This window comes from Sinohyriopsis cumingii, chromosome 5 (genome assembly GCF_028554795.1).
Source record: "Sinohyriopsis cumingii isolate HCF-2022 chromosome 5, ASM2855479v2, whole genome shotgun sequence".
Classification (NCBI taxonomy): domain Eukaryota; kingdom Metazoa; phylum Mollusca; class Bivalvia; order Unionida; family Unionidae; genus Sinohyriopsis; species Sinohyriopsis cumingii.
In genome coordinates, this window is record NC_142965.1 from 28,675,548 (window position 1) to 28,689,282 (window position 13,735).

The 13,735-nt window shown below is 33.2% G+C and overlaps 1 protein-coding gene across 3 annotated transcripts in view; it reads left to right on the forward strand.

The window, feature by feature from the left end:
* The window catches only part of LOC149798857 (protoporphyrinogen oxidase-like), a 92,679-nt gene that overhangs the window by 59,412 nt on the left and 19,532 nt on the right, over positions 1-13,735 (forward strand). The window contains exons 8-10 of one of the 3 annotated variants that reach the window (XM_089957760.1): positions 1,578-1,699; positions 7,815-7,928; positions 12,062-12,199. In XM_089957760.1, coding sequence (XP_089813886.1) covers positions 1,578-1,699; positions 7,815-7,928; positions 12,062-12,199 — 374 coding nt within the window. The remainder of the gene's footprint in view (positions 1-1,577; positions 1,700-7,814; positions 7,929-12,061; positions 12,200-13,735) is intronic. The other 2 variants (XM_089957762.1, XM_089957761.1) reach the window with 2 other exon arrangements.

Consider the following 13,735-nt stretch of genomic DNA (forward strand, 5'->3'; position numbering starts at 1 on the left):
AGATCAAGGATGTGTTTGACTAATAACTTAAGAGATCTGTCTATGTTAATGAGGTGATCTCATAGAATTACTGTATCATCAAGATCAAGGACATGTTTACCCAATAACATATGAGATCTATCTATGTTATTGAGGTGATCTCTCATAGTATTACTGTATCATCAAGATCAGGGATGTGTTTGCCCAGTAACTTGCAAGCAAAATCTGTCTAAGTTAATTAGGTGATCTGGCATAGAATTATTGGAGTGAACAGATTTTTTTTATCGAACATGGGCTGTTGAATAATATGATAAAGGTTTTGAAATTGATCATTTATGATTGAGATGTGGTCATTTTTATGAAGGGATTTGACATCTAATTGGTTAAGCTCTGACCACTCTAAAAACTGTATTTCTGAGAAGATTTCATTCAGAGTTTATAAATATATTTTCAGATGTGTTTTGTTAATCATCTACCTGAAATATAGATGTTTCAGAATTACCAGTAATATGTTGATTCAAGTTAAAAAGTAAAACAGCCTTTCCAAATATAGGTTAATGTGACCTATTTTTAATACTTAATCAGCATTTTAACCTCCTGTATAATTAATCTATGGTAAAAAGAAAGCTTTATCATATAAATCTTTTTCTTTATGGGGGAAGTGTTATGTATATTTGATTTAATTTATTTTTGATTTAATTTAATTGTTTGTTAGTTCAAATTTTTTATATTGTTCCATATTAAAATAAATTATTTGACATTTTTTACAAAGCATGTTGTCTTCACTTTTTTCTTGTTGCTGTTAATGAGAGCCTAATAAAATAGATTTAATATAATATCTTTACACTCAAAACACTATGTATTAATACCTTTTACATGTTGTAAATACTTTTTTGTTGATTGAGAGAATTTTCAGCTAATTATTTACATTTTCAACCCATGCATTTGACATTACATACTTCATCACTGTTTGAAAAGGACCAGTGACATCATTTGACCTACATTTACACTTCTTATTTAAACCTATTCTTTCTTCACTTGAAGTTAGAAAAGTACAGTTGTTGATGGGATTCAAAGTTTGAGAAATACCCTCTTTAATTTTACTTCAGTGAGGATCTTTTGAAAAAGAGTGGTTTTGATAGCGTTTCTCATTATATTTGGTTATTCTAATTGCTGTAATAGAATATGCTGACATTATGTTAAAAATGATTTGACTGCTTTACGTGACAGAATGTCAAGAAAAGAACACTAAGTTTGTAAAAATACGATTCCAGTTACTTCTTGACCAGAGGTGGTATTTTCTAAATAGCTATTGCATTATAGATTCCATTTGGCACCTGACCAATACAGTCACCAGCTTGGTGTGAATCACTATGAAGTCAAATAATCTAGAGTTTTACTCAACCAAGTAGGGCACAATTACAATTTTAACTCTTTTTTACATGTTTCACCAAAGTTTCATGGCCTTTTTGTTACAGAGTATTGTGAATCTTATTGATTGTCCTTGTTGTTCAACACTCATTGTGGTATTGGAGGCAAAAGGTAGTTAGCTAACTGAGAGTATTTTGGCATATGATGGATTTTTTCTCTTCTTTCAGATTTGTCGCAGATTATGTCCAAAGATCACAGTTCTTTCACCTCTGACCTTAGGAAGATACCAGCTGTGAATGTTGTTGTTGTATGTGTTGAGATAGCTGAACAGCCGAACTTGATGAAACCTGTAAGTATTATTGTTTGGTGAAAACTATTTAACCTGCATGTATTGCGTGTGTGTGTGTGTGTCTGTGAGTGTCTGTGTGTCCTGAAATTGTGATAACTATTTTGGGACTTTTTCACAAAAATTAACATGACATCCAGATAACTGTGAAAATTATAATAAAAACATTCAAAGGGGGAATACAAAGTTCTTAGAAAAATTAAAACATTTATATCCCTACCATAATTATTAAATGTGTCATTACAGGTTGTTGCTATTAATTTTGTTCCGTTGTTGTTGTTGTTGTGGGGTTTAATGCCATTTCTCAGCACATGATAGGCTATGCATGGCGGCCAGTATTAATGGTGGAGGAAGAACCTGGGAAAACCACGGAAAGAACCACTGACCGACGAGAAGCTACTGGCAAATTTTGTTCTGTTACAAACAATGCAAATTAAATATACATGACACTTAGAACATATGTTTATATGTGTATCATCAAGATCTTGTATGAATTATATAATGAGATTGGTGCATATTAATGAGGTGATCTTGCATCTGATTGGCTGGGCTTGTTACCATTCTGGAGGCCATATTTCTAACCTAGTTTCAATCTAACTTAAAATACCGGCATCCAGATCTTTGCTGATCTGATAATGGCAGGATCCATACATATTAATGAGGTGATCTTGCATCTGATTGGCTGGGCTTGTTACCACTGAGGTGATCTTACAATGGATTGGTTGAAATTGTTAACACTCTAGAAACTCTATTTCTGACTAGGTTTCAATCAAACTTGTTAAATAGTCTTGTATCATTAAGATGGATGAATTTGATTATTTTGATATTTATGAGATAATATTGTATTTCATTGGTTGAGCTTGTTGCCACTCTGGAGACAAAATTTCCATCAGATTGTGACCAGCATAATAAATAAGTTTTAGAGAGTTCTATAACATGCTAACATAATAACGACAGGCCTTGCATCAGATTGGCAAACTTATTACAGCTCTAGAGACTACATGTCTCATTCGATTTTGATCAACCTTGGCAAACTTATTACAGCTCTAGAGACTACATGTCTCATTTGATTTTGATCAACCTTGGCAAACTTATTACAGCTCTAGAGACTACATGTCTCATTTGATTTTGATCAACCTTGGCAAACTTATTACAGCTCTAGAGACTACATGTCTCATTTGATTTTGATCAACCTTGGCAAACTTATTACAGCTCTAGAGACTACATGTCTCATTTGATTTTGATCAACCTTGGCAAACTTATTACAGCTCTAGACTACATGTCTCATTTGATTTTGATCAACCTTGGCAAACTTATTACAGCTCTAGAGACAACATGTCTCATTTGATTTTGATCAATCTTGGCAAACTTATTACAGCTCTAGAGACTACATGTCTCATTTGATTTTGATCAATCTTGGCAAACTTATTACAGCTCTAGAGACTACATGTCTCATTTGATTTTGATCAACCTTGGCAAACTTATTACAGCTCTGGAGACTACATGTCTCATCCTTGGCAAACGGGCTAACATCATCAAGATCTTTGTCAAGTTCAGTTATGAGTGAGGCCTTTACGTATTGAATATACCTTTATCGTTGGAAAGAATTTTTATGAGATTATGGTAAAATACGTTAAATGAACATGGTACAAAGGTTTGGAGATAGCTCGTGTAGTTTCCTTCTTACAATACTAAAAAAGCCTTCTTAGTCAAATGGCCAACTACTGACATTAAGCCATATTAACATGAGGCTTTCACCAAACGAAGTCTTGTGATATCTGGTTGGACCTAAATGAAAATGGTGCTGGTGTGACATCCAATATGGCCACCATCTTGAAAATTTTGTTACTACATTTACTCAGTGGAAAGTCATATTGATATGGGATTTACACGAGAAGACTCTTAATGATATATAGTTGATTCTAAATTAAAATTATGCTAATCTGACTGAATGCCAAAATAGCTGCCATAGTGGTCATTTTGAAAATTATATTTTTGATTGGTTACTATATTTGCCTGCCTATAAGTCGATGTGGAGTATAAGTCAAATGAGCGGATTTGGCAAATTTTTCCGTCCTTTATCCACATATAAGTTGATTCTGAATATAAGACAAGACCAGATCAGTAACTTGGATTTGTCTTTTTTGACATCATTCCATACAGCATTGTAAATTTTATACGATCTGTAAGTCAGTAACCTTTCCAGTCAGGATCATTAAATGTAACTGTACCTACTTTCTTTCACACAAAGTATTTTAAATGTACTATGTACTTTTTGCTACATATGATGATGCTGCCATGAAAACTTATTGTGTTACATATGCAGTGTAGAATTAAACTATTGTAACTTCTTGTATCTGATGGTGTTACAACTCTATGTTCTTAAACTATGTCATAGAAAAGAGGGAAACCCAGCAGGTTTTGTAAACAGTTATTGTATATCCATAGAATACAAAGTGAAAATTTAAAAAAGAACTTTTAGCTTTGTGAAGTGAGTCTTAAACGTTCTGTCACAAGTCAAAATGTATAGAGATTGCAATGAATTCTAGTGATGCTCCGAATGAATTCTAATTTTTAATGTGTTGATGTGCCAGTAGTCCTGCATGTACTTATATACCAACAGTCTTGATGTATCATATTGATATAATCCAAAGTGTCTTTGAATGAATTCATATTAATCCCAAATAGTGATTTAGTCCAAAAATATTGAGCACTTTGTAATTCCAGTGAATAATTTAAGTAAATAAATCCTCTCAAGTTAACAACTGAAAACAACAATAAGACTGATTCCACTTTGGATGTTGAGATAGGAATGAGTAATTTTGAAGTAAACGACATTTGTATAAAAAGGTAAAACACAAAAGCAGGGCCAGGATTTTGCACTTTCATGAAATCATTTAGGCCAAGGATGAAAGTGATGAATATGATGATGACAGTATGTATTCAGAGCCATCTGGCAGTAATATGACACACCCTGAAGTTTTAGATCTTGTACAGGGATTCAAAATTTCACTGTTGTTAAGGATCAGCACTATTTGGCTATGCTTAAGAAATTGATTCATTAATTGATATGAGTCTATGCTCTTAAAATAAGTAACAGAAAAGAGTGAAAAGCAACAAGATTTGTAAAATTCAACAGATAATTTATTTCCCTAGAATACAAAATGAAAAGGAAAAAATAAGAACTTATGGTATTGTGAATTAAATCCCAAAATAATCCTAGAATTACAGACACAAGTTCTAATAATATAAAGATCTGAATAAACTTTAGTAGAAATACAAATTAAGTTGGGGCCTTGAGTGGCCAAGTGGTCTAAAGTGCTTTCCATTATGGATCACTGCCATCTCACCTCTGTCTGCGTGGGTTCAAGTCTCGGATTTAGCCAATGTGGGTATGTGAGAAAGCTTGCCAGTAGCTTCTCATGGGCTGGTGGTTCTTTCCGGAGTTTTCCCGGGTTCTTCCTTTACCATTAATACTGGCCGCCATGTATAGCCTATCTTGTGCTGAAAAATGGCGTTAAACCCTACAACAACAACAACAAATTAAGTCCAATACTGGAGTGTGCCTGTGTCATGATGACCTGTATAATGCTGATGTCCCAACAGTCTTTTGTTGAAACAATGTAATATAATTCCAGGTTTGAAATCACCGTGAATTTCAGTGAATGTCTCAGTCTAAGAATATTGTATTTTTATGAATGCTCTATTTCCAGAGAAAATAATCACTGAATTAAAAAATTTGAAGAAATAAATTCCAGCCCAAATGAACACTGAACACAACAAGTTGATTCTGCTAGTTTGTAAGCACAAATGAATGTTTTTTTCCATGGACAAGATTATATTGTCCTCTTCTTGACCTCAGGTCACAATTTTACATTTTCCTTAAAAAAAAACCTTTACCTTTAGGAAAATTACCTTCTAGAAAGTTCTTAATGTTTACAAAAAGTTAGTTATTATTAGAAAGTCTGTAAATAAAATTATAATATATAACCTGGACAATGTCAGATACACCAGGTAAATTGTAAAGGCATTCCAGTAACCTAGACCCAGACCCAAATAATGATATTTACTTATATGATAATGATCCTCATAATAAACCCACACACACAGAAAATATTTTAGCTAGTATGTATTAATTGTATACAGAATAAAATAACAAATATAAAATAATACTTCAGGTCAAGTAGTAAAGAAACTTGATTTTGGACAAGGTTAAGTCCAACATACAGTGTTACATTACAGTAGCATATAATGAAATTATTTTTAAAAAATTGAAAAAACTAACAAACAATGCAAATTAAATATACATAACACAAGCCACATTAATTAATGATGTAAGGAAAAAAAACAGACAATGCTCATGCCATCCTCATACCAGGCACTTGAACATTGAACATTATGAAATTTAGAGTATTTAACCCTCAGGGAGCATTATTCCTAATTCCTATAGACTTGTAGTAATGTTTCAAAGTATCTCTTGTCCTCGGATGTTTCTTATAACGAAGAGCATGTTTCTATGTGGAACAACTGTATTTATTCATATGACATGATTCAGTTTAAGTCTGAAATTGCCACTACAAATTATTACTGCTGTTTAATGGCAGCAAAACTAACAATAGGGGTTAAATGGAAATGAACATTATTTAACAAGTAAACAGAATCAGGACCTTGTAGATTAAGGTCAGTTTTTGTAATTATGCAATCATTATGGTTTCCAAACTAACTAGGTATCATGCACAATTTGCTTTCCACGAGTTTTGATAAATTTTATGCATTTATATCAGAATGGATGGAACTTATTTGATTTATATTCAAAATGTCAGCACATGTTTGTAAGCAGTCTGTATCTGTTCTATGATTATGGATCATTTATGATGATATATGTGTAAGGGGAGGGGTGGGAGACAAACAATTAACTGCTTTAGTTATCTAATAACAGTTTCAGGATGTCAGATAACTGGTCAATTGACTCCCAATGAGGCATGATAGACACTCACTCAAACCATGTATAACTTGTCAATTGACTCCCAATGAGGCATGATAGACACTCACTCAAACCATATATTACTGGTCAATTAACTCCCAATGAGGCATGATAGACACTCACTCAAACCATATATAACTGGTCAATCGACTCCCAATGAGGCATGATAGACACTCACTCAAACCATATATAACTGGTCAGTTGACTCCCAATGAGACATGATAAACACTCACTCAAACCATACATAACTAGTCAATTGACTCCCAATGAGCCATGATAGACACTCACTCAAACCATATATAACTGGTCAATTGACTCCCAATGAGGCATGATAAACACTCTCTCAAACTGTATACTGTATGAGGAGATATGTAGAGAATCTGGGGGATGGGATTACATCAGATAGCAAGTGGGTATATACCTTCACAGCATCTAAGATGAGCTCAATGCCTTTTGTCCATGATGCCAAGTTCAAGGTCAAAAGCCATCACTGAATTTTGTGCTGTGCTTATCTTGTGAAAATGTTCACTTTAAATATGTATGAAAATATTTATATTACAAATACATGAAAAATATTTATATTACAAATTTAAATATGTATGAAAATATTTATGTTACAAATTTAAATATGTATGAAAATATTTATATTACAAATACATGAAAATATTTATATTACAAATATATGAAAATATTTATATTACAAATACATGAAAATATTTATATTACAAATACATGAAAATATTTATATTACAAATACATGAAAATATTTATATTAAAAATTTAAGCATCTATGAAAATATTTATATTACAAATTTAAGCATCTATGAAAATATTTATGTTACGAATTCAGTATGTTTGAGCTTGACAGGAAAATCATAAATGTTTTTATTACTTAGAAGTTACAGGAGTATAATGCCAGTTAATTTGAAAGACTCTTGATGTTTTTTTTCTTCTCCCCAGCTTAGATGAACAGGCAGAGGCTATAGGGCAGTTTGTTCCAAATGAGAGAACTCAGCCTCAGGCCCCATAATGACCAATTTTTTATGAATGGTAAATTCCAAAATCTGTTTTACACAAGCTGTGTGAATGCTGTACAAGAGTAGTCACATACAATGGTATATTTTCTATCTTTAGGGTTTTGGACACCTATTGCCATCATCTGAGGATGGTAAGCTGTTGGGTGTGGTGTATGATTCCTGTGTGTTCCCTCAGCATGACAGGCATGATATCCCGTCCTCAAGATTTACAGTAGGTCATCATAATACTATAAAATGAATTTATTTACAAGTGTGTGGCTTTGATTTCAGATGTATAGCTAAGTTTTTTTGTGACAATGCACATACATTTTGTTGTCCCCATATGAGGACTGCTTTATTGGTATAATTTTGTTGTCCCCCTATGAGGACTGCTTTATCGGTATAATTTGTTGTCCCCCTATGAGGACTGCTTTATTGGTATAATTTTTTTGTCCCCCTATGAGGACTGCTTTATTTGTTTTTTTTTTGTTGTCCCCCTATGAGGACTGCTTTATTGGTATAATGTTTGTTGTCCCCCTATGAGGACTGCTTTATTGGTATAATTTGTTGTCCCCCTATGAAGACTGCTTTATTGGTATAATTTTGTTGTCCCCCTATGATGACTGCATTATTGGTATAATTTTGTTGTCCCCTATGTGGACTGCTTTCTTGGTATAACTTCTTGTCCCCCTATGAGGACTGCTTTATTGGTATAATTTTGTTGTCCCCATATGAGGACTGCTTTACTAGTTTATTAACCATAATGGACGAAAATCTTTTTAATAACTTAAGGTCATTAAGTGTAAAATATAGTCAAATACTGCCAGATAAGTAAGGTCCTAAATTTTATAACTCCTGAAGAACAAAGTTTTGAAGTCAGGCTGAATATGGAATCACATAAAATTGCAAGAATGTAAAAACTGTCCGATAACCAAAAAGCAAGATGCAGTAAGAGTAGTTGACAAGTTGGGAGAGATAGCACAAATGTACAATAAGTAAGAACAAATATATTATACTGCACCATTGCTTAAGCTGCTGCTATGACTAAGGACCCTGTCACTAAATTGCACCATTGCATAAGCTGCTGTTGATTTTTAAGGACCTGTCACTATATTGCACCATTGTGTATGCTGCTGCCTATGTTTAAGGACCTGTCACCATATTGTACCATTACATAATCTCCTGTCCATGTTTAAGGACCTGTCACCATATTGTACCATTGCATAATCTGCTGTCCATGTTTAAAGTGTTATGTATATTTAATTTTATTTGTTCTTTTTTTCTCCATGATAATATGATTGATAAAAAACAGTATTTAAGACATCATTTCAGTAATACTAAAAGTCCAGTTGCTTACACAAACATAAATCAGTTATGGGAAGAAATTAAATTGGACAAAAATAAAAATGCAGAATTGAAGGATTGGTTAACACAAGTACAGTGTGACCCCGCTATAACAGGTAGTTGGAAGCCATAAAACCCAACTGTGTTATAGACCAAACAATGTTATAAGCAACCAGGTCAGTTAGTTGAAGAAAACGATGCATGTACCCAACAAAGTTTGCACAGGGTGGGGTGGTAGGTAATGAATGCGGGTGGTAAAATGCATGTTTAATTGGCACACTTACCATCTTAAATCAATGCATATTAAATGGGAAATACACCGGTAGTGAAAACAGAGAAGGTATATATAACATTTTACTTTTTTTAGAGAACCACAGATTGTGTTCAAGAAAAATACATGTATATAAAATTGTGGGAGCCATGCCACGACCGTGTTATATCCAAATTCGTGTTATAATGGAGCAGGCTATAGTGGGGGTCACACTGTATCAGTGAAAGAGGTTTCCCTACAAAAGGGTCTGTTTCAGTCATTTTCTGACCAGTTGCAGCCAGACATTATTGACATGGAAGCATATGAAACGACAAAACTGGTTACAGATGCATCTTTATAGTAATGGTTGATGTCTTCTCAAAAACTTCGCAAGTGAAAATGGGAGATGACATACACAGAGCTTTTATGGAAATCATCAGAAACTAAATGCCAGAAAGGCACAGTTTGATGAGGGAAAAGAGTTTTATAACAAATTACAGTTACAGGTTTGCTGGAAAAGGAAAACATAAATACTTCCCTAAATTTAGACAGTATTAGAAAGTTTTAAAGGAGAATTGCTCTAGAACATGAATAAAATTCAAACCAAAAAATATTGTTTTTGTAACAACACAACTTTCTGACATCTGTACTTTTGAGTTGTATAAATAATGTTCAGGACATCTGTATACAGATAGCTTTGGCTGTCACAATATAAAAGCTGTCTGCATGTAAACACGAGTGTGAAGAACATGACCAAAATCCTACATACTAGAAGAAGTAATGTTACTTGTAGTTTCTTTAAACAACATTTGTACAGACTGAATCAAGTTGATCAAGAACAGGTGTCATGGAAAAGACCATTTGTACAGATTGAATGAGATTGATCAAGAACCATTTGTACAGATGGAATTAGACTGATCAAGAACCCTATTTGTACAGATGGAAATGATTGATCAAGAACCATTTGTAGATGGAAAAGATTGATCAAGAACCATTTGTACAGATGGAATTAGACTGTTCAAGAACCATTTGTACAGATGGAATTAGACTGTTCAAGAACCATTTGTACAGATGGAATTAGACTGTTCAGGAACCATTTGTACAGATGGAAAAGATTGATCAAGAACCATTTGTACAGATGGAATTAGACTGATCAAGAACCATTTATACAGATGGAATTGGACTGATCAAGAACCATTTATACAGATGGAAAAGATTGATCAAGAACCATTTATACAGATGGAAAAGATTGATCAAGAACCATTTATACAGATGGAAAAGATTGATCAAGAACCATTTGTACAGATGGAATTAGACTGATGAAGAACCATTTGTACAGATGGAATTAGACTGATGAAGAACCATTTGTACAGATGGAATTAGACTGATCAAGAACCATTTGTACAGATGGAATTAGAATGATCAAGAACCATTTGTACAGATGGAATTAGACTGATCAAGAACCATTTGTACAGATGGAATTAGACTGATCAAGAACCATTTGTACAGATGGAATTAGACTGATCAAGAACCATTTGTACAGATGGAATTAGAATGATCAAGAACCATTTGTACAGATGGAATTAGACTGATCAGGAACCATTTGTACAGATGGAATTAGAATGATCAAGAACCATTTGTACAGATGGAAGAAGTGGAAAATGGTGATTTAATCATCATAATGGTCATTATACAAATTGATTGGAATGTAAAAGCTGTTGCTGTTCCTCATTCATCAGTTTATTACATTTTTTCAGGTATTACATGGAAAAAAACTTCAGTTTAACACAGGTATTCAAACCAGTATAGTAGATGCCAGGCAGTTAATCTCATATATTAGGATCCTTCTTGTCTGTGTAAATTCATCATGAACTGTGTAGATTTATCATGAACTGTGTGAATTCATCTTGAACTGTGTAGATTCATCATGAACTGTTTAGATTCATCATGAACTGTGTAGATTCATTATGAACTCTGAATTCATCTTGAACTGTGTATATTCATCATGAACTGGGTAAATTCATCATGAACTGTGTAGATTCATCATGAACTGTGTAGGTTCATCATGAACTGTGTAGATTCATCATGAACTGTGTAGATTCATCATGAACTGTGTTGATTCATCATGAACTGTAGATTCATCATGAACTGTGTAGATTCATCATAAACTGCATGAATTTATCACGAACTGTGTAGATTCATCATGAACTGCATGAATTCATCATGAACTGTGTAGATTCATCATGAACTGTAGATTCATCATGATCTGTAGATTCATTGTGAACTATGTAGATTCATCATGAACTGTGTAGGTTCATTGTGAACTTAGCTTACATTGAGTGTAACTGTGAATGATGCATGTATCTGTACTTAGCTTTCATCACCTTATCTCTAATAACTGTTGAAATCTATTGATAATTATTTGAAGATAAACTTAAAAGCAGAATGAATATTGATATTGAATCATGTAACAAATTAATTATTAATGTCTTGAATAAAAAAAATAAAGACTGAATTTGATAGTATGCTTACATTTATACATGCAGCTACATTGCAACAAAATATGCAAGTTATTAAAATATATTCTGATTTCAGGACTAAATTACCTCATGGAAAATATTACTCCTCGTACTTCATAGAACTTTAAAGTATGCATTTATTCCTACATTTCTTAAGCACCCTTACCATGCCTAATTCTGTGTGTGTTACTTCAAGATTATTCCTGAGTCCACCATTCCACATGTATGTACTATGATTTATTTCCCTGTCAGGTAATGATGGGAGGTGCATGGTATGAAGAACTTAGGGGGAAGTCCGATCAGGAACTACAAGAGTTAGCAATCAGTTCTTTGTTTACACAATTGGGAATCAGTGGTACAGTGACCAAAGTCAAAGTGGCTTTGATGAAGGTAATGCATTTAAAATATGAGAGTCATCATGCCTGCATACTAATTACATCAAAGTGTACTTGCTGTGCTACCATATTATGAACACAAGCATAAATTACATCATAGTGTCCTTGCTGTGCTACCATATTTATGAACACAAGCATAAATTACATCATAGTGTCCTTGCTGTGCTACCATATTTATGAGCATTAGCATAAATTACATCATAGTGTCCATGCTGTGCTACCATATTTATGAACACAAGCATAAATTACATAATAATGTCCTTGCTGTGCTACCATATTTATGAACACAATCATAAATTACATCATAGTGTCCTTGCTGTGCTACCATATTTATGAACACAAGCATAAATTACATAATAATGTCCTTGCTGTGCTACCATATTTATGAACACAAGCATAAATTACATCATAGTGTCCTTGCTGTGTTACCATATTTATGAACACAAGCATAAATTACATCATAGTGTCCTTGCTGTGCTACCATATTTATGAGCATTATCATAAATTACATCATAGTGTCCATGCTGTGCTACCATATTTATGAACACAAGCATAAATTACATAATAATGTCCTTGCTGTGCTACCATATTTATGAACACAAGCATAAATTACATCATAGTGTCCTTGCTGTGCTACCATATTTATGAACACAAGCATAAATTATATAATAATGTCCTTGCTGTGCTACCATATTTATGAACACAAGCATAAATTACATCATAGTGTCCTTGCTGTGCTACCATATTTATGAACACAAGCATAAATTACATAATAATGTCCTTGCTGTGCTACCATATTTATGAGCATTAGCATAAATTACATCATAGTGTCCATGCTGTGCTACCATATTTATGAGCATTAGCATAAATTACATCATAGTGTCCATGCTGTGCTACCATATTTATGAGCATTAGCATAAATTACATAATAATGTCCTTGCTGTGCTACCATATTTATGAACACAAGCATAAATTACATCATAGTGTCCTTGCTGTGCTACCATATTTATGAACACAAGCATAAATTACATAATAATGTCCTTGCTGTGCTACCATATTTATGAACACAAGCATAAATTACATCATAGTGTCCTTGCTGTGCTACCATATTTATGAGCATTAGCATAAATTACATCATAGTGTCCATGCTGTGCTACCATATTTATGAACACAAGCATAAATTACATAATAATGCCCTTGCTGTGCTACCATATTTATGAGCATTAGCATAAATTACATCATAGTGTCCATGCTGTGCTACCATATTTATGAGCATTAGCATAAATTACATCATAGTGTCCTTGCTGTGCTACCATATTTATGAACACAAGCATAAATTACATCATAGTGTCCTTGCTGTGCTACCATATTTATGAACACAAGCATAAATTACATCATAGTGTCCATGCTGTGCTACCATATTTATGAACACAAGCATAAATTTATATGATAGTGGCATGCTGTGCTGCTATATTGTAATAGACCTTAGGGGCTATAAAGCTGTAATATGATGGATGGGAAGGATGGTTTT